Genomic DNA, 22,980 nt, shown 5'->3' with positions numbered 1-22,980 from the left:
GATAATTTAAGACATCCCTGGGTCCCAAGTTCCTTCCAAAGCATTTCAGTGCTTTTCATCATTACACTGAACGGTACTGATGCTCAAGCCAAACTGGGACCAGTGACGAGGTTTACTATTGTAAATTGAACAAACCTCACTAGTTTTCCAATATAGCTGACCCAATGGCGTGGCCAAGACTCAGACACATTAAGAGGTGTGAGTTCCATAAATTCACCCAAGTAAAAAAACAAATAGGTTCTTAAACTTTTCTAAATTTTATATTGGTTCTACAATTGGTTTCCTGAATTCATATGGATGTCTTAAAATGGCTTTCATTTAACAGGTACCGAAAGCTTTATCCCTCAACAGACATTAAGTCGAAATATATAATTCCCTGACCTAAAAAAGGGAGTTGGTTAATTACTAAAAATATATCAAAAGATGTCATTTAACTTTACCTGAATTCATATACCTCTCTCTCTCTCTCAATGATGATTGGATGGGTCTCCTCCAACAATTGAGTGTTTGACCGATCGAATCTTAATATTTGTATTGTAGAATTTCTTTAAGAGAGAGAGGGGGGGGGGGGGGGGGGTAGGGGATGAAATCCTACACGTATGACCTACTTGGTGTAAATAATATTGTAGAATTTCCTTGGGTATTCATGCATCAATGAGGCTAAGCAAAATAATAAATACCATTCTACAAAATCTAAGTACAACCGCCCCTCACCCCAAAACCCAGTACAGGCATGTACACCAAAGAGTCTGGCAAGAACCGACCTGAGAAAGCCTCAGCCGTTCCATCTGGAGGGTTCATCCCTACAATGGATGATCGAGATGATCTGCCATCCAAAAGCAATCAGGGCCCCACCATGAACACATGATCTCTACCAATCATTTGGACAAATCCATTTTCAGAAGCAACATAGATCAACTTTAAACCGTAACATGGAATTTCCTACATGCTTCCAATAGTGCAAGCACAATAGGAAAAGACTAAACGGGAAACTAGAATGCCCAAGGAAATAATTAGATCAATAGGAAAAGACTAAACGTGGAACTCGAATACCCAAGGAAAGAATTCTTGATACCAGTAACTTACAATGGCAACTGTCAAACGAACACCGTATCACTGAGAACAAATTCTCTTAAGAATCATTGAATCTTAGGAAACATACATTGTTACAACAATGAGAATCAGTAGAGCAGAATGGTGCAAGATAATCTTAATCAAAACCAACTCCAGCTAACGTATCTGCCACATTTGAGAAGTAAACAGAAAAAAGATACCTCCCAGGGCATCCAGATTCTTTCGTGCAGCACATCATTTGAAAAAAATAATGACAGAAATTTCCTAATTGTCCTTTCCAGAAAAGAACTGCAAACCAGATACCAAGAGAGAATAACAAGATCTTCAGCAAGCCCAAATCCTTCACTCTTCAATCATAAAAAGAACTCGGAGATTTCAAGGAAATGTGGCCACTGTTCACCATGAAGCAGACTCTGAATGACTATTGCAAGCTTGACAGCATCATGAGAAACTCTGGTATATCTGTTTGCATCAAGACATTACCCAAACAAGCATGTTTTCAATCCAAATCTAGAAACTCCATTCTCTTTCTCATAGAACCTTTGAGATCTGTAGCATCCCTTTCAGCCTTTTGAGCCTGTATAATAAACAAAACATTAGAAAATGTAGTACATGCACCAGAAGATACAAATGCCAAGTATGCAACCAGTCTAGGGACTGGCTGGTTTCTGCCATAGTGACCAAAAGTGCAGCCAAAATCTTGTGAGAAATTGAAAATTTTATATTTCTTGCATTCTTTTCAAAAAAATATTGGCAAAAAAATTACTTTAAAAATAAAAACCAAAATTTACAAAGGAAAATTTTGAAGATTTAAAGTAAAAATTAAAAAAATCAATTTCTTGCAATATTTGCATTTTTATCAGATAGAAAATCCTCGTGTGTTTTTTTCACATTTTTTGAAGAAAATGCCGATATTTGTTACTATGGTTTCTGCCCAATAAGTAATTTGACAACTTGAGCAGCAAGAAACCTCCGAATAAGGCTTGATGATGATAAGCAGCAAGAAACCTGGCAGTGGCACTGGGTCAAATTCTAGGATGCTCAAGCCAAATTTGATTAGCCTGATCCAATATAGGCTGACCACAATATAGTAAGGCTGGCATAGCAGTGGGCCACTATACACTGGTGACCCAACTGAAGCCTAAATATGATCCAATAAACGACCCCAGTAAAGCTTTTGGAATTGATCACAGATCACCTAGTCTCAAAAAATTTCAGCTCAGATGTTACTACTCTTTAAGTATATCATAAGGTTATTAATCTTCTTTGCAGCTCTTACACTTTTTATCTCCAAAGCTGAAACACGAGTCATGTGAGCTGGAAGTTCCTCCTTCTCAAGATCCTGGATGACAACATGGTCAATATTGAAGATCAAGCTTGGGCCTTTCATCGTTTCATCCCATGAAAAAAAAAAATTAACCAGATCATTGAACATGAGATGACCAATATACCAGCTCACCGATCAAGACAACATTTTCTCCTCGAATAACATAAAGGCCAAGAGGAATATCACAGTATAGGTCTCCAACAATTATACGCTCACATGCACCTTCTAGTACAGCATTTGCTGTTGATAAATAAAGGTGCAGTTAGCTAACAGATTGTGAAACAGCTTTAACGAGTAGTTACTTCAGAAGGAAGACATCTTTACCAAATTGATCAAATGAACGAAGAACCCCAAGTAGCTTCCTCCCATCTCTAAGCAACACAAGAAGTTTCTCTGAAATGGCAAGCAAATTCTGAGTATGAACCAATGACTTCCAAATTCAGACAAACACCTTAACTAGGATGCACACAAAATCAATAACATTTAGAAACATTAATCCAATAATTATGAAGATACCCAAAACACAATATAGAAAAGTGTGAAATGCATCAAATACTACGTGCTAGGTGCCTGATAAGTATTCAATGCTGAAGAGTTTAATTTAACAAGGACAGTTAAGGGTATTAGCAACATAATGATAGAATAGAGGATTCATGTAAAGTTAACTCAATTCGCTTGGAAGAGTTGGTTCTCCCACCCATCCAGCAAGCATGTGCCATCATTGTGCAACAGAAATTGCCTCTCCAACACAGCAGAGTAAGTTACCATTGGAACTAATCCAGTTTTATGATTGTTCAAAACTCTATTACAAGTTGGTTTAGATGATAATAAAATGCCCCATCTACCTATATCATTTATTAACTGCAAAACCAACCAAAATGTGAGGTATTATCTTTAGCACCACAATCATTTTCATAACTTGCATGTGAGAGTGGTGTGACCCTGAACATATAAAAAGACAAACTGCCAAGTTGTACGTTACTTAGTAGGCATATTGTCCCAAGTCCCAAGAACCATGCATTTGAGTTCCACAACCATGCCCAAATGATCTACATGATGAGACCTAAATCCACTTGTATCTCAATACTGGCAGAAAATCTGTTCACATATGTACAAGTGCTCATACATGGCATGGCTTGGCTGGTACAACATGGTCGTTTTTCAAAAGAAAGGAGTAAGGGTATGGCTGTGTAATATCGTGTGCGCGTTTTTTCATGATTTTAAATTTCAAAAAGTTATGAATTTTAACTAAGTATTTTATAAGAAAAATAAAGATTATAGAAAATAACCTCAAAAATAGGTGACATCAGCGGGATCTAGGCGTGGCCCAGAGCCCACTGACAAGACCTAGTTAAGTCAATTATTATTTGTAAAAAAATTCATTTTTAACCTTTAAAATCAAGCAAAAAATGAGCAAAATTCAGTTAAATTTAAGCGAAATTCGGAAGCAAAAATCAGGTAAGTATACTGTTAGATGTGTCTCGTAATTTTGAGAATGTCGATGCTTCACTTTTTCGAAATCGGGTTACGGTTGACCCAAAAATCGTGTTTCTCAAAAATGACCTGCATCTATTTTTACCTTTTTTTTATTGGATTGGACTGGATCTACTCCATTTGATTTAAGCTGATATGGATCTGGACCAGTCCAAGATACATATTGACTAAGATCTGGTTTAGGCTGGACCCATATGGATTTAGATCTTGGATTCAAATCTAAATCCGAAATCGATAGCAATTTTAAAACTAATTTAAATGTTAAAGTTTCAAAACAACTTTAAAATAGAATAAGGATGAGGTAAAGTTCTACCCCATATGGGCTCCCAGAACCCCCTTGAAATATTCCTTGAGAATATTAATTTAAATAAAATAAAAGATATAAAATCTAGATGGATAAGGAAGGTAGAAGGTAGAGTTCTACATATGGTAGAACTCTATCTATGTGAGAGGACTCTAGAAGGGACGTCACCCCCTCTCTATATGAGAGACGAGTTAGACCCTTCTCTCTAGATCTCGTTTTCTAGAGAGAGAGAAGGAAAAGGGGAAAAGAAAGAAAGAGAGGAAAGGAGGAAGAAGAAGAGAAAGGAGAGAAAGAATTCATCTTTCTCACCGATCGTCCATTGTTTTTCGATCTTTTTCTACATCCCAATCTAAGGTACGGGTTTCTTTCTAGATTCATACGCGAAGAAAGAGTCTAAAATCAGATTCATGTAAAATTTTAGAAAGAAAAAATAAAATATGATTTCAAAAACATGTTTAAACCTACGTTATAATTCACGATTTAGTGTATTCTTTGGTTGATGTAACCATGCCAATGGTTTTCACGTTTAAAGCATGTGTTTGACATCCATAATATTCGCATATTATAGAAATACATGCTGCCGATTTTCTGCATCTAACCTTTTTTATGCTGAATATATATATATATATATATATATATATATATATATATATATATATATATATATATATATATAAAATTTTGGCCCAGCCGATTTTGGCATAGGTTGGTTTTATCACTTATGTTCAAAGAAAAATATAGATATGTGTAAACATGCTATCGATTTTCTGCATGAAGTTGTTCCTAGCTGAATATATATGTATATATATATATATAATATGGTAATATGGAGAAGACAAAATTGTTTGAAGCACGGATAGAACCGGAAGCGCCCCTTGTTTCAAAGAGAGGAGGATGGGTTATTCACATTTCATTTGATGGTCAGAGGCGAATTGAAAGCTAAGCAGTGGTAATTCTAAAGATCCCCCGGGGGAAAAATAGAGATGTCTCCTACGTTACCCGTAATATGTGGAATGGAAGTATCGACGTAATTTCATAGAGTCATTCGGTCTGAGTGCTACATGAAGAACATAAGATGTCCAGTCAACTGCTGCGCCTCAACGCATTTCGGGGAGAACCAGCTAGCTCTGGGTTCGAGTGGCATTTCACCCCTAACCACAACTCATCTTCGAAAGATATGAAAGATCTCCCACCCCATTTCATCAAGTGGTCATGCTAGAGACATAAACAGTCATGGATAGTTATGGGTATGATATCCTTCCGAATGAGATAAGAGAATTTCCTTTATTTCTCTCAATTGAAGAAATAATTGGAAAATAAAACAGCAAGTACAAAAATGAGTAATAACCCCCAGTAGAGACTGGTACGATTCAATTCAACGTTTTGTTCGTTCGGATTTGATTGTGTCATAGCTCTATAATTCGGATTAGATTTATTTATTTTATCGTTGGATGAACTGCATTGTTGATATTGACCCCAAAAAAGAAACGGTAGGTACAGCTAGTCCGTGAACAGCCAACCATCTCACTGTGAAAATTGGATAGGTTCTATCTATGGTCATTAAGGCCTCCTAAAAGGATCGACTAAATTCATCGAGTTGTTTCAATGAATCGAAACGGCCAGTTATATATATATATATATATATATATATATATATATATATATATATATATATATATATATATATATATATAATTTTGGCCCAGCCGATTTTGGCATAGGTTGGTTTTATCACTTATGTTCAAAGAAAAATATAGATATGTGCAAACATGCTATCGATTTTCTGCATGAAGTTGTTCCTAGCTGAATATATATATATATATATATATATATATATATATTCAGGATGGTTGATTTCTTAAAGCTGGACCTATATGCATACTAGAATCAGATTTGACGAGTTATATTTATATTAAAAGAAAATTCTGATTATATGTGATCGAGCTCACATGCATACAGTTGATCATGTGCTAGATTTGTTGTTTCATGCTTCTGAAAATGTTTTTTGCTGACCCGTGTACCTCAATACAACAAACAACAACTACGCCTTCATCCCAAAACAATTGGGGTCGGCGATATGAACCAAAAAAGAAAATCATTCTGGGTCTTCCACATGAATCCTTCTCCTCCAATCATTTCTATCCAATGCCATGTCCTCAGTGAGGTTCAAAGCATTCATATCATTTCCTATCACCTCCATCCATGTCTTCCTAGGCCTACCCCAACCTCTTTTAACTAATATATTTTCCCATTTCTCCATCCTTTTAACTGGAGCATCATTAGGCCTTCGCCGAATATGTTCAAACTACCGTAAACGATTCTCTCTCATCTTATTTTCAATGGGTGCAACGCCTACCTTCTTACGTATCTCTTCATTCCGAATCTTATTTTTTATTGTATTTCCACACATCCATCTCAGCATACGCATCTCAGCTACACTCATTTTTTGAATATGATGTCTCTTGGCAGCCCAACATTCCGTACCATATAGTAAAGCGGGCCTAATAGTCGTCCTATAAAATTTTCCATTCAACCGCAATGGCATTCTACGATCGCACAACACTCCAGTTGCACTTTTCCATTTCATCCACCCAACCTTTATCCTATGATTTACATCTCCATCAATTTATCCATACTTTTGAATGATAGATCCCAAATATTTGAAACAATCATCCACCGATATTTCTTGCTCACCAAGCTTCACTACACTCCCATCACTACTTTGTTGCTTACTAAACCGACATTCCATGTATTCTGTCTTACTCTTACTCAACTTAAAACCTCTTGCTTCCAATGTCTGTCTCCATAATTCTAGCTTAGCATTAACCCCAGCTCTGGACTCATCAATCAATCAGCCTCAGTGCTTGATCTAGCGATAGCCTTTTGTTTTCTACTGCTCCAAGATACTAAATTTCTTCCAATGTAGACACAATATCCTGATGTAGATCTTCGTTCGTCAGGATCTCCTGCCCAGTCTGCATCACAGTATACAGTAAGTTCGTGCTCATCTTTGCCATATGACTATGGTGAATATATCAATTCATCCCCAATAGTCCCTTTCAGATATCTAAGGATTCTCTTGACCGCTTCCATATGTCCAGTATGTAGCGCATGCATAAATTGAGACACTTGATTGACTGAATAAATGATGTCAGGTCTAGTGAATGTGAGGTACTGTAACATTCCTATTATGCTTTGATACCTGGTGGGGTTATCACACAGATCTCCATCATCAGTGCTAAGTTTTTGATGAAGCACACTCGGAGTTCCTAGAGGTTTGCAGTCTTTCATACCTGCCTTGCTGAGAACATCTACGGTGTACTTATGCTGAGTGAGTGTCAAACCATGAGTCTGGTTATCAACTTCTACACCAAGAAAATAACGTAGAACTCCAAGATCTTTCATTTTGAACCTTTGACCTGGATTCTCTATTTCTATCCAGGTGACCTAAGAGACCTTGGCTCCTTATAAAAGGAATGATTTGCCTCTTCCAAATCAAGAAGTTAGGGTATTCAACTTTTCAAAAACAAGTTGATTGAGAAAAATTGAAGAAATATGTGATTGGGAGGAATAAGGATCCATAGAGAATGAAATTCAACAAGAGTGCTCACGAAATGCTCAGCCCCCCCCCCCCTTTTTTTTAAGGTTGTCAGATTCAGAGAATAGAGAGGCTGTTAGATTCAGAGAATAGAGAGACTGAACCCCTTTGTTTGCACTCGAGAAAATTGATATTGAAACTTTCCCACGTTAAATATATTTTCAAACAAGTAGCAAAAGAGAAACGGGAAAGGGAACTTCACAGCAAATATATTTGAATATGTAGAAATATATGCGTGGAGGGGATTGAACAAACGATAGCAATAAAAAGAGTCACGCAGGCAATATCCAACAAAAAAATGAAATGGGGCACTCGATAGGTCTGGGTTTCAGCCACTCGTTTTTGTTTGTTTGTTTTTTTTTTACGATCTGGGTTCACGTGAACAGGATTCACGTGAATCTCAGATCCAAGAGAGAAGCAAGCCCACGTGCGATGTGGGTACACAAAAAAAAAAATCAGAAAAGGGAAAAGAATGAGAGAAGAAGAAAACGAAGAAGAGTACAAAAGGGGGGAAAAAAACTGAATCTCAGATCCAAGAGAGAAGCAAGCCCACGTGCGATGTGGGTACACAAAAAAAATTCAGAAAAGGGAAAAGAACGAGAGAAGAAGGAAACGAAGAAGAGTAGAAAAAGAGGGGGAAAACTCAAAAATCCGATGGTCGCGCCTGCCGGAAACCTCCTTCCCTTTTTTTTGCCCTTAGACAGATCTGATACCATGTTAGAAATCCACCCGTACCTGCGTTGAAAAAGAGAGAGAGAGAGAGAGAAACGAAGAGATGAAAGCAAGAGGTGAGTGGCTGTCACGATTTCAGTATGAAATCGTGACCTAAACTATTCATTTATAACTTAATTTTTACAGAGGTTTGGATCTGGGTCTGGTGTATCCAGACCCGATTAAAATATAACGTATATTGTACACATTTTTTTTACATGGATCGGGTCGGATCCTGGGTCGGATCCTTTTGCACCTTTTTCACAAAATGCCTAAGTTTACCCCTCTCAAACAATTAAACTTGAAAACTGTAATGGATAAACAAGTGAGACAAAGAATGTGCACAACAATTTCAAGGTTTTTTATCATGTTGCAATCACATTCAATGCAGCTAGTTCTCCTTATTTTCATGAAATGTTATGAATTGTGGGTGAAGTCGGACCTAGTTTGAAACCTACAAGCAGAAAGGAAATTGCAGGAAGGTTTTTGAATGATGAAATAAAAAAGATTGAAAGATCTTTAAAAGAGTTTAAAGAGTCATGGAGCTTAACAGGTTGCACAATCATGGCTGACGGTCGGAAGGATAATAGGAGCAGAACACTGATCAACTTCTTGGTTTATTGCCCAAAAAAGTATATTTTTTTTAAAACCGTTAATGCATCTGATATTGTTAAAGATGCAAACAATCTATTTAAAATGTTAGAGCAAGTGGTGCTTCATGTCAGAAAAGAGAATGTTGTGCAGGTAATTATTTCATTGTTTCAACTTTCAAACCTTTTAATCTATGTCACACGGGTGCGGGTGCGGCACTTTCAAAAAACTTGGGTGCGGGGGTGCGGCAAAAATATTAAAAATTATATATATATATATAAAGTCCAAAAGTTGGACATAAATGACCGCACCCAGGGTCAGGTTGACCGCACCGAGTGCCGCACCCCCATCGCGTCGACACGGGTGCGGCACCTAGTTGGCTGAGTCCCTGTGACAGCTTTTAATTGATAATTGTTTGCAGTTTTCAATTTTCAACTTACGCTTTCCTGCTCCAATTTAATATATAGCATAATAATTGTTATCTTTTAATCCTTTCTACATTTTAGTTCTATATGTTAATGTTTTCATTTTTCAACTTCTCAATTTCTTATTTTCAGGTGATCATTAATAATACAGCAAATTTTGTTGCTGCTGGAAGAATGTTGGAAAAGGATTACAATTTATTTTGGACTCCTTGCACCGCCCAATTGCTTTGATTTCATCATTGAAGATATTGGAAAGATGAAAAGGGTGAAGAAATGCATAGACAGGGAATGAGAGTAACAAAAATTGTACGTTGTTGCTACACATAATGAGGAATCATTTTACCAACAAAAGGGAGATTTTAAGACCAGTCAAAACAAGATTTGCAACAAATTTTATTTTGCTTCAAAGCTTACTTGAACATAAAGCTGCATTGATAAAGATGTTTGTATCTTATCAATGGGTCAATTCTAGATTCTCAAAACTTGAAGAAGGAAAGGCAGTTGAAGAGATCATCATGGATACATGCTTTTTGGAAGACAACAGCTACCCTAGTAAAAACTATAGAACTTCTACTTCACATCTTGTGATTGGTGGATAGTGATGATCAACAAAAAACTGGGGCACATATATGAGGCAATGGATAGGGCTAAAATGAAAATTAGAGATATCTATGGTGGAGATGAAAGGAGGTAAAAAGTTTATTGGGATTTGATTGACAAAAGATGGAAGGACCAACTCCACCACCCTCTTGATGTTGTAGGATATTTTTTAAATCCAGCATTTCAATATTCACCTGAATTCTCAAAGGTAAAATAAAAATCTATCTAGTTATCAAACAAATGTTTTATTTTTTATTAGCATCTTAGTATTTCTATTAATATGCTATTGATGACATGATGACTTCATATTTTTCTCAGCATCCTGAGATTCGGCGTGGCTTGAAGCAATGCATTTTGCGCCTAGAGCCTGATCAAAAGAAAGCAGTGGCTGCTTCAGGTACTTTTTTTTGTATAACTTCAAAGTATACATTATATTGCAACATGCAGATATATTCAATTATTCATAAAACATGAATATGAAAATTATTTACTTGATTTCATAATTTTCTTTAGATCAAAGATTTTACATGTGCTGCCTCAGATTTTGGTCAACCTTAGACAGTGAAGACTAGAAATAAAAAACTACCAAGTGCATAGCTATTGTGTTTGTAATTTTATATTGATATTGATTTTTCAGTTTCCATCAAGTATGTAAGTTGTAACTTGATGGTTGTTCCATTGTTTCATAAAAATATTAACTTGTAGGTAATTATTCATTTTTCAGCAATATGGTAGGAAGAACATGGGGGATGTACACTGAAATTACAAAAAAATGCAATATGCATCCTTAGTTGAACTTGTTCCAACAGTGGATGTGAGTGCAAATGGAGCACATTTGACCAAGTGCATACAAAGAAGCGCAATGGGTTGAAGCAAAGACGATTGAATGATCTAGTTTATGTTCATTACAACTTGAGACTGAGGGAGAAGCAAGTCTTGAGTGTTGGAAACTCCTGTGTCATTTGACAATATTTTCTTAGACAATCCAATTGACTCTTGGATCACACAAGATGTGGAAAATGGTGTGGCTGGTGAAGTGTTTGTTATTTGCTTATTTTATCAATTTAAGGATTTAAGTATATAATATATTATTACATTAATAATTTAGTATGTTAAGGATACATCATGGTGGAACGAGGATGTCAAATTAGCTATTAAGGTTAAAAGAGAGTGTTATAGAAATCTAAGTAAGAGTCGTGATAATGAGAATTTGGAGAAGTATATGATAGCAAAGAAGGAAGCTAAAAAAGTAGTTTGAAACGCGAGGGATAAGGTATATAAGGAGGTTTATGACAAGTTGGATACCAAAGAGGGTGAGAAGGATATTTATAGTCTTGCAAAGATAAGAGATAGGAAATCGAGGGATCTGGGTATGATTAGATGTATCAAAGATGAGGAGATTAAGGAGAGATGGAAAGATTATTTTGATAAGCTATTTAATGGAAGTCATGCTCAGGATCTTGGAGACTTGTCCATTCCTTTTCATGAGATGAATTGTGACTTCATGCGCAAGATTCAAAAGAAAGAAATTGCAGAGGCTTTGAAGAAAATGAAATCAATAAGGGCAGTTGAAATGAAATGGGGATCTTTGAAACACGAGCTTAGATTAACAAGAGCAAGTGTCAAGAATGACACTAAAGCATAACCCTTAAAAAGGGTATAACTGGAAACAAAATAAAAATAAAAATGTATTCTTTATTGATATGAAAAACCAATTGCTTAAGAAGCATTGGAGTAAAATACAAGAGGGGCTGCACCCCTTTATATACACAGCTGAAAGAGGACTCAATAGAGCTGTTGGGCACAGTCCAACAGCTCTATTTAGAGCTGTTGGAATGTGTCAGTCCAACAGCTCTATTGCTAGTCAAGTCTGGACAGGACTTGACTAGCAACAGTCATTCTAGTTCAAACTGAACTAGATGACATAAAGACAAAAAATAAAAATAAAGGAAAAAAATTACAGAAAAGAAAGAAATGAAAAATGTATTTATATATATATATATAATAATATAATATTATTATATATACATATATGTACAGTTTTACATTTTAACACTCCCCCTCAAACTTACGGTACAATGAGCGAAAGTTTGTCTAAGAGAAAGTGAAATCGGGGAGCAGCGAGAGGCTTTATAAAGAAGTTTGTTAACTGATATTCTGAAGTGACATATGGCAGATCAATTATCCCGTGTAGATATTCCTCTCTGACGTAGTGACAATCCATTTCGATGTGTTTGGTGCGTTCGTGGAATGTTCTGTTACTGGCAATGTAGATCGCACTTTTGTTGTCACAACACATTTGTGAAGCTTTTGTTGCTTCAACTCCCATGTCAGCAAGCAGTCGTCGGAGCCAAACTACTTCCATGGTCGTGGTTGCCATGGCTCTGTATTCAGCTTCGGTGGATGAGAGAGATACCTTCTGCTGCTTTTTACACCTCCACGAGATTAATGATTCCCCTAAAAAGACACAAAAGCCAGTGGTTGAGTGTCTGTTATTGGGATCACCTCCCCAATCAGCATCAGCATATGCAATTAAATCAAGAGAAGAGGAGGAAGATAAGAAAAGTCCTCGTGAAAGAGAGGACTTGATGTATCTGATAATACACATGATTGCTCCCATATGACCAGAAGTAGGAGCATGTTGAAATTGACTTGCTGTATGAACAGCATGTGCTATATCTGGTCTGGTAATGGATAGATAGGATAGTGCCCCGACAAGCTGTCTGTAAGGAGTAGGGTCTGCAAGAAGTTCTCCATCATCAATCTTCATTTTAACATTAACAACTTCTGGAGTGTCGACTTTCTTATCATCAGTAATACCAGACCTGAAAACAATATCAAAAGCAAATTTAGTCTGAGATAATAAATATCCTCTAGGAGAATAAGCAACTTCAATGCCTAAAAAATATCTCAACAAGCCCAAATCAGTCATTTCAAAATGAGATTTAAGAAGTGTTTTGATTGTTTCAACTCCCTGTTTATCGCTTCCGGTGATGATCATATCATCCACATAGAGAAGAAGCACAATGATCCCTGCATCAGAATTCTTAATAAACAAAGCAGTGTCAGTTAAATAGAATTGAAAACCAATATCAATCATAACACGACTAAACCTATCATACCAAGCTTTTGGTGTTTGTTTAAGTCCATAAAGAGCTTTTTCTAAGCGAAGGACTTTACCCTTAGGAATACTTAGACCAGGAGGGGGTTCCATATATACTTCTTCAACTAGCTTTCCATTTAAAAAAGCATTTTTGACATCCATTTGAAAAATAGACCATTTTTTAATAGAAGCTAAGGCAATTAAGGTTCGGACAGTAGTCATACGAGCCACCGGAGCAAAGGTTTCTTCATAATCAATCCCATATTCTTGGGCATAACCTTTGGCTACTAAACGGGCTTTATATCTTTCAAGAGTACCATCACTCTTGGTTTTAATTTTATAAACCCATCGACATCCTATAGTTTTCTTCCCTGGAGGAACATCTTGAATATTCCATGTAGAAGCCTTTTCAAGTGCATCTAATTCAGCTTTCATGGCTTCTATCCATTTGATATCATTTTTTGCTTGAAAATATGTGGATGGTTCTTCATATGAGTGAATTAATGCAATAACTGCCCTATATGTGGGTGAGAAAGACTCGTATGATACAAACTTTCCTGGAGGCCTCGAGATTCGGGTTGATTGTCTAGTTGGAATGTTAGAATATTTCTCAAGTGCACATGGAGGATTAGACTCTTGTCGCCTGGAATATTGAATACTAGTATCTTTATGAACTTCTTCATTTTCAACATTAAGATCAATAATTCTTTGATCATCATCAAAGTTACAGTCAAGGTCATATTCATCAGATGTTGATGTTAGATCTAGCAAAAAGGAGTACTCAGTGACGTCTTTTAATTTTCTAAAATCAAAGAAGCTCTCCTTTTCAAGAAAGGAAACATTTCTAGACACATATAGTTTATTATTTTTGAAGTCAAAACATCTATAACCTTTCTGGTTTTCAGCATATCCTAAAAAGGCACAGGGAATCGCACGAGAGGAAAGTTTATCATTTTTGTCAGTAAATATGAAACATTTGCACCCAAATATTCTTAGTCTAGAGTAGTCTGGAGAAATGTTCATAAGTTTTTCAATGGGAGTGATATTTTGTAACGAAGAAGATGGCATCCTATTAATGAGATATGTGGCAGTTAAGGCAGCTTCTGCCCAAAAGTCTTTCGAGACTTGATTTGCTATTAATAAAGTCCTAGTGGTTTCTATAATATGGCGATGTTTTCGTTCTGCCAGTCCATTTTGTTGAGGTGTATAAGGACAAGATCTTTGATGTGTGATGCCATGCAATTTAAGATAATTTTGAAAATCTGTGGATAAAAACTCTCCCCCTGAATCTGTGCGAAAAATAGTAATATCATTTTGAAACTTGTTTTTAACCATATTATGAAAAGTTTGAAAGTATGAAAATACTTCAGACTTATGTTTGAGAAAGTACATCCACGTATGTCGGGAGAAATCATCGACAAAAATAACATAGTAAACAAATCCTCCTTTAGAAATTACTGGTGCAGGACCCCAAACATCCGAGTGTATTAATTCAAGTGGTCTTGAAGAGAAAAAGGTTCTGTTCTGAAATGGTAATCTTTTCATTTTGCCGAGAATACAATCTTTACAATCAAATGATTCAGAGTTACAAAATTTCCCTAGATTTGGAAAATGTTGGATTTTGGCTATATGTGGGTGACCAAGTCTCTTATGCCACAGTTCCAACTCTATTTTTTGAATATTATAACAAAAAGCTTTTTTCGGCATTTCCAAAAAATCCATGTAATAGAGTCCTCCTTCTCTATGGCCTTCCCCAATCAGCTTGCCTGACTGGCGATCTTGTACCCAACAACCATGAGAAGAAAAAGAAATATTACACCCATAATCAGAAATTTGAGATACAGATAAAAGATTTAAATTTAATTTGGGAACATGTCTAATTTCTGGAATAAAAAAAATTTTTGTTTTATAAATTTTTTCAAAATTTCCTATTCCTTCTATTTCAAGAGAAGTCCCATCAGCAGTAAAGACCTTTGACACACTTGTTTTATTTTTAACACATTTGGATAGACTTTGATTATTTGGGGTCATATAAAAAGATGCACCAGAGTCAAGAAGCCAAGAAATTTTACCTAGATCAGAAAAAGATGAGGCTGTTGCGCCGGTTGAAGCTTCAGATGAGGAAGAGGCACCTTTGATGAGAGGCTGAAGAATCTCCATTAGTTGGGCCAGGAAAACTGGTGCATCCTGATCTTTAGGCTCCGATCCAGTAATTGCAGCTCTTTTTTCTCTCAGCTCCTTAAGTTTGGGACATTGTGGCCTGTAGTGTCCCGGTTCATGACAGTGATGACAAATAACTTTCTTCTTATCATAGTCACCATTTTGTCGGTTAAAGTGAGGAGGCCTATATGATCGAACATGATTCCCTGGTCTAGACACGGCTAAAACGAAATCATCTTCAATTTTTAAAGAACCTTTCTAGAGACGATTTTCTTCCATTGTTAACTCTTCAATAGTTTCAACAATAGAAGGAATTTTTCCCCGGTGAAGTAGGGCTGATTTAGTGGTTTCAAATTTCGACCTTAATCCAGTGATAAACTGGTAAAAATGTTCGGCATCGAGTTGTTTCTGACGAAGCTCGATGTCTTCGGCACAATGCCCATTGTAATATTCACGAATAGTTTTGTCTCCTTGTGTCATCATTCGAACTTTTTCTTGGAGGTTGCACACGTGTGCAATATCTTTAAGGGAATACATATTCTTAAGGTATTCTCATGCCTTATCGACATGATCAAATTTGGCAAGACTTCAAATTTGGCAAGACTTGAGCATTTTTTAATGTCAACGCTATTGATAAGCCATGACATTATCTTCGCATGAGATGATCTCCATTCTTTCCATTTCTTCTCGTATGAGGCAATAGCCTTGATTTTCTCTTCTTCCGATAGAGGGACATCTTTATCTCCCTCCTTTTTAGTAAGAGATAGCTTAGGTTCCGAATCGGAACCATCTACAATCCCCCATAAGCCTTTTCCCCATATATGGTGCTTCATGATTGAAGCCCATGTTACATAGTTCGTATCGCTTAGTTTCATAGGCATGATGGTGATTTTATCATTGTCATCCATCGATTACAAGGAGAGAAAGAATAGGGATAGAAGAGAAACAAGAAGGAAAATGAAAAAGAAAGAAAAAAAAACAATACAACAAGATGTGAAATCTTCTCCAATGAAGTGATAAAACACTTCTCTTCAAGTGGCGAACACTTTTGCAAACGGGCACGGAAACCGAGGCAGCTTTTCCTCAAGATTTAGTACTTCCGCGGCTCTGATACCATGAAATGAAATAGGGATCTTCGAAACACGAGCTTAGATTAACAAGAGCAAGTGTCAAGAATGACACTAAAGCATAACCCTTAAAAAGGGTATAACTGGAAACAAAATAAAAATAAAAATGTATTCTTTATTGATATGAAAAACCAATTGCTTAAGAAGCATTGGAGTAAAATACAAGAGGGGCTGCACCCCTTTATATAGACAGCTGAAAGAGGACTCAATAGAGCTGTTGGGCACAGTCCAACAGCTCTATTTAGAGCTGTTGGAATGTGTCAGTCCAACAGCTCTATTAAGAGCTGTTGGACTGTGTCAGTCCAACAGCTCTATTGCTAGTCAAGTCTGGACAGGACTTGACTAGCAACAGTCATTCTAGTTCAAACTGAACTAGATGACATAAAGACAAAAAATAAAAATAAAGGAAAAAAATTACAGAAAAGAAAGAAATAAAAAATGTATTTATATATATATATATAATAATATAATATTATTATATATACATATATGTACAGTTTTACATTTTAACAGCAGTTGGCCCAGATGGTATACCTATCGAGGCTTGAAAATGCTTGGGAGAGAAAGGTTTAGAATGCTTGACAAATCTTTTTAACAAGATTTGGCGGACAAATAAGATGCCTAATGAGTGGAGGAAGAGTACTTTGGTGCCTCTATATAAGAATAAGGGTGATATACAAGATTGCACAAACTATCGTGGTATAAAACTCATGAGTCATACTATGAAACTTTGAGAGAGGGTGATTGAGTCTAGGTTGAGGAAGGTTGTCATGATATCGGAGAATCAATTTGGTTTTATGCCTGGAAGATCAACTATGGAAGCTATACATCTTCTTAGACAACTTATTGAGAGAAATAGAGAGAGGAACAAAGATTTGCATATGATTTTTATTGATTTGGAGAAGGCATACGATAGAGTACCTAGGGACGTTCTCTGGTGGACAATGATGAAGAAAGATGTTTCTCTCAAGTACATTAGTATAATTAAGGATATGTATGAAGGAGTAGTAACCAATGTCCGCACATGTGAAGGGGTGACAACCAATTTTCCTATAACGGTTGGGTTACATCAAGGATCTGCTTTAAGCCCTTTCCTATTTGCTATAGTGATGGATGAGCTTACGAGATCAATTTAAGAAAATGTGTTGTGGTGTATGTTGTTTGTTGATGATATTGTTTTGATTGATGAGTCTAGAGCTGGGGTTAATGCTAAGTTAGAATTATGGAGACAGACATTGGAAGCAAGAGGTTTTAAGTTGAGTACGAGTAAAACAGAATATATGGAATGTCGGTTTAGTAAGCAACGAAGTAGTGAAGCTTGGTGAGCAAGAAATACCGGTGGATGATTGTTTCAAATATTTGGGATCTACCATTCAAAAGTATGGAGAAATTGATGGAGATGTAAATCATAGGATAAAGGTTGGGTGGATGAAATGGAAAAGTGCAATTGGAGTGTTGTGCGATCGTAGAATGCCATTGCGGTTGAAGAGAAAGTTTTATAGGACGACTATTAGGCCCGCTTTACTATATGGTACGGAATGTTGGGCTGCCAAGAGACATCATATTCAAAAAATGAGTGTAGCTGAGATGCGTATGCTTAGATGGATGTGTGGAAATACAATAAAAGATAAGATTCAGAACGAGGAAATACGTAAGAAGTTAGGCGTTGCACTCATTGAAAATAAGATGAGAGAGAATCGTTTACAGTGGTTTGGACATATTCGGCGAAGGCCTAATGATGCTCCAGTTAGAAGGATGGAGAAATGAGAAAATATATTAGTTAAAAGAGGTTGGGGTAGGCCTAGGAAGACTTGGATGGAGATGATAAGGAAGGATATGAATGCTTTGAACCTCACCGAGGACATGGCATTGGATAGAAATGATTGGAGGAGAAGGATTCATGTGGAAGACCCAGAATAATTTTCTTTGTTGGTTCATATCGCCGACCCCAATTGTTTTGGGATGAAGGCGTTGTTGTTGTTGTAATAATTTAGTATGTTACCCTTTTGTTAGTTTATAATGAGCATTTAAGTAGAGTATCTTTGAAAATTGAAATATTTCTTATGTTTTTCTTCTCTTACAAATGTAGGATGATGATTCTCAACAAGAGAATATGGACATAGAATTGGTAATGTGTGAAGAAGAAAATAATGAAGATGTTGGTTCATCAGCACAAGTGCATGCTACCAATGACAATGAGGATGAGGGCTCAGTTGAGATGATGGATTTGGTGTCTAGTGGAGTTGATGGAGAAGATGATGATTATCATGATTTGTACTCTTAAGTCCAGACATAGATCTAGTAGACTTTGATTATTGATAGGATACAATTACAAAGGATAGGACCTAGGAGCTGGGACCAAGAGTCTAGGACTGATTAGGAGTTATGACTTTTAAGATGATGGTTTCTTTTTGGGGGTTTTGACAATTGGCAATGTGCATTATGCCATTTTGATGATTCCATTTCTAAATTGTGACAGGCTGATTGCATATGGTGGCCAGTACGGGATTGTCAAACTTATCTAAAATCTAAATTCTGAAGTTCTGAAGTTGTGAAATGTGAAACATTTACTAGTTATTTTGAACTTTGATGATAAACTGTTAATTGTTTGTCCATTTTATAATTTTTATTAGTGCCAAAATATTACAAAATGATGTTTGCAACAGGTTGAAAAATTCAGGTATGCTTCTTTATTAGTTTATTCTGTTATCTTATGCATTAATTGCATTTTATGATTTTCAATTTTAAGGGATAATGCTCTTAGAAATTATTAGAACTTAGAAAGGTAGTGATTACTAATTTACTTGTTTATTTTTTACTTGTTTTATTTCTACCTGTGTAGCTTAATTACTCATTTCATTATTGTTCATATGTGCAGCTCTGAAGCTTATTTTATTTTTTATGTAGGTATTTTGTAGTTTCTATTTTTTGATGCTTTGATTTAGTGAATTTGCTGCTTGAAGTTTGATTATTTGCATTCACATTGTAGAAAACATAGTGTTATATTCAATATTTAAAGTATTATTTAAAAAAAAAACTTAAAAAATGTAGGTCCTAAGCCATCAAAGTTACCGAGTCGACCCTCTGACTCGCAAGTCAAGGGTCTGGCAATCCGAATCCGAGTCACGGGTCTGCCAACTATGATGCAAACAAAGAGGTGGAACAACTTCTAATGAATTCAGAGAGCTAAGAACAAACGCAATTGAGTTTAGTTACCTGAGTACCCAAGCACCCCCCAAAATCTCCAAGGATCTAGACAAAGACCAAGAAGATATAGAGAAACTGATACGATCCCCAACAAAATATATTCAAAAGGAAAATGCCAACTTCCAACCATGCCCAAGAAAAAAGCAAAAAGTTCCTAAATATCTATGTCACATAGGTGCGGGTGCAGGTGCGGGAGTATATATATTTTTATTTTTAAAAATAAATGGGGATAGGTTACCCTTTTATTATATAAGGGGAAGGGGTAGCCCGTAACCCCGTCCCCTTCTATTACGTAACCCCCTATCCCCTTTTTATTATAAAAAGGGATGGGGGTTACCCTTTTATTATAAAAGGGGAAGGGGATACCTCATAACCCCATCCCCACTTTTATTAGCCATCCCCACCACCTCTCTCTCTCCACGAAGGAGAACGAGGAGGAGAAGACGAAGACGAAGAAGGAGGACCCCAGCTCTCTCTCTCTCTCTCTCTCTCTCTCTCTCCTTCTTCTTCCAAGGGTCGGAAGGGGGAGGGTTTCGACAAAGATTGACCAAAATGGACTCAGTCAAAGTTAACTGAGCCCATTTTGAACAAATATAACCCTGGGTGTGGTCAACCCGCAACCGCATCACGTCAACGCGGGTGCGACGGCCCTTTTTCCGAGTCCATGTGACATAGCTAAATATCCTCTCAAAGCAAAAGAACAATAGAAAGTTGCAGATAAAGTCTTTTTATGCATCCTAGACATAGAAAGTTGCAAGAATAGAAATTCTTAGGAATACTAATTTTGGTTACTATCACAAACATCAATCCCTAAAATGAACATATGAAAATCCAATAGTGACAAAACATTATTTGTCATTGCCTCAGCTTACCCACTATGCAGATCCACATGAAAACAATTGTTCTCAGTTGCAACAAGAAAGAGAAGAATTCCATGATTCAATTCCTCAGAAGAAAGGGATTTTCTTGGAAGTTATGGGCATAATATAATTCACAATGAAGGAGGAGGAAGAATTATAAAAAGGCTAACCCAAGGTAGGTTGAATTTTTCATGAAATCCACTAAGGAACAAAGATGGCATGGTCAATAGGCACCTAAGAGGAAGTGTGGAGACAAATACTGATTGGCATTCACAAGATTGAACTCTAAAAATTTACACAATCTTTTCAAGAGGAATACTCAACAGGAAAAAATCAGGAGTTAGACGGAGGTATCCTTGCAGTTGGGCCAAAAAAGAACACAAGAAAACAGAGATTAAATGGAATCTCAGTGAGGATGTTACTCAAGGTTTAAGTGACAACACAGTAGACGATGATAACTGAAGGGTGGCAACAAAGTGAAACCGTTATGACTGACGAGCTGAAAGCCTGAAACCATTGACAAGATGCACAAATGGATGCTTTTGCAAGCATGACCACACAATTAGGCATAAAAAATGACAAAGATCAGCACCAGTGATTTAAAATTTACATCATTTGAAAACATAGTTGAGCTAAAGCAAAAAACCATGGGAATGTCAAACATGGGCAAAGAAAAACGACCATCTTATGGCCTGGAGAGAGATACTAGCCCCAAAATAAGAATGATAGTATATGAAACTGTGGAAGTCACACAACCATAAGCCCTTCCAGACTAGCATTGCATGAAACAATAGGGGCCCTGCAAACCAAAAAGAAAGAGCTAGTATAGATGGCGCTGGTGAATGTATTAATTTAGTCCAGGTACAAGAGTTGTAACACGACGCCATTGACAGCGGGGTGCAAAGAACAAGAACAAGAAGCAACCAAATGGAAAAGCAAATGACTTCTCCGTTTCTTACTCATGCTTGTGGTTTACTGCCGAAGGGAGAGCAAGAAACTTCAGACTACAATAGCACATATAAAAATGCTTTTGAATGGGAGGAAAGGCAACCTAACTGCCAAAGCAAAAAATTCATGTAGGGAATAGCTCATAAAACCTCATGAACAATGGCAAGTGGCAACAGAGGTAAAATCTCATCCTTTAAAAAAAAATTACTATGGACAATCTAAATGCACATATATGAAAGCAAAAGAACATCACCGAACCAAACAGATTCCACGAATAAATAGCTTCATGAACAAACAACTTCAAACACGATAAGCAACCCTCAGGCATTACTAACCTACAACAAAACAGTCAATTTTAAGCAACAAATCCTTCAAAAGACATGTAACCAAGTCTCAAAAAAAATCCAGAAAATGCAACAGTTAGTAAACTAACCAAACCATGTTTTAGGCTACAAACATATACGCCATGGAAAACAAAATTCAATTCAGAGATTTGTAAGACAACCAAAGAATATACAGAATCTAAATCTATCAACAAACCTATTCTTGGCGAGCAAAAGCTACTAAAGTACAACAAACAATCGGAACCATGAGCAGCAAATGCTACAAACAAAAGAATGATTAGATGCAAGCAAGGAACATACTATCAAGGTAGCTAGCAAGAGAGGTGGAGAGGAATATTTCGTCCGCGCTTGCCCACGACATCGCTTCTTCGGTTCGACTTCGAGTTTCCTTCCTCCAGAAAACCTTCCCTACTCCCAGTTCCCTGCAGAACCCCAACAAATGGCATTGGCAGCCCTGTCTACAAATGCAGCACCCCGCTTGATCCTAACCCTAAGGATCTCCCAAGGCAATCAAACGAATGAATACCACATGAAACCCTAAACCTAATCACCAATCAAACCCATAATACTTCCAATGTATGAAGAAAATTACTGCAAATCTCACCAGAAACAGGAACAAATTAACTGAAAAAACAAATTTTCATCCAAAACCTTGGTTTTACAAGATTGGGTACCCCAAAAATAGAAAATTTCCCACATGGGTGATCCAAAAACCGCGTTTCGGATACACATGGTTTCTGTGACGCATGGACCAAGAACCGAGAGGATGCTCTGAGCTAAAGGAAATCGAAGCCCACCTCGGTCCGTCTCCTGGAGGAAGAATCGTGGATTGAACGGATGATCTAGCGATTCCTTGGTGGATCGTGTCTCTCTCTCTGTCTCTGAGCTCAACTGCTCGTGGCAAGCTCCGATACGTGGACCCAACCTTTTAGGTTGACATAGTGACACAACATTTTTTTTTCGTAAATATCGACCGGCTAAATTCTCGTGATAAATTGAATGTTTTTTCTTGTACTGTTAGCAAAAACAGCAAAAAATTAAAATAAAAATAAAAAATTAATTATTTTACAAACAATAAAATAAAATTGAAAATAAAACTTAATTTCT

At 36.6% G+C, this 22,980-nt stretch overlaps 1 protein-coding gene across 3 annotated transcripts; it reads right to left on the bottom strand.

The window, feature by feature from the left end:
- Positions 1–1,118: 1,118 nt before the first annotated feature.
- On the bottom strand, positions 1,119–22,784 carry LOC149827469 (sm-like protein LSM1B). Of its 3 annotated transcripts, none has more exons than XM_090019388.1 (6): positions 22,671–22,784; positions 22,174–22,295; positions 2,726–2,794; positions 2,526–2,641; positions 2,354–2,416; positions 1,119–1,651 (listed from the first exon to the last, which is right to left on the bottom strand). In XM_090019388.1, exons 2-6 carry the CDS (start codon positions 22,232–22,234, stop codon positions 1,574–1,576), a joined length of 387 nt encoding a protein of 128 aa, XP_089875514.1. In that variant the 5' UTR covers positions 22,235–22,295; positions 22,671–22,784; the 3' UTR covers positions 1,119–1,573. The 3 variants fall into 3 exon arrangements, with proteins under 3 accessions (XP_089875514.1, XP_089875512.1, XP_089875513.1); XM_090019386.1 differs by having other exon boundaries at positions 22,174–22,363; positions 22,671–22,777; XM_090019387.1 differs by having other exon boundaries at positions 22,174–22,357; positions 22,671–22,714.
- Positions 22,785–22,980: the final 196 nt, after the last annotated feature.

Source organism: Nuphar pumila, chromosome 10 (genome assembly GCF_984573655.1).
Source record: "Nuphar pumila chromosome 10, dmNupPumi1.hap1.1, whole genome shotgun sequence".
NCBI lineage: Eukaryota > Viridiplantae > Streptophyta > Magnoliopsida > Nymphaeales > Nymphaeaceae > Nuphar > Nuphar pumila.
This window is presented reverse-complemented; position numbering and strand designations above follow the sequence as displayed.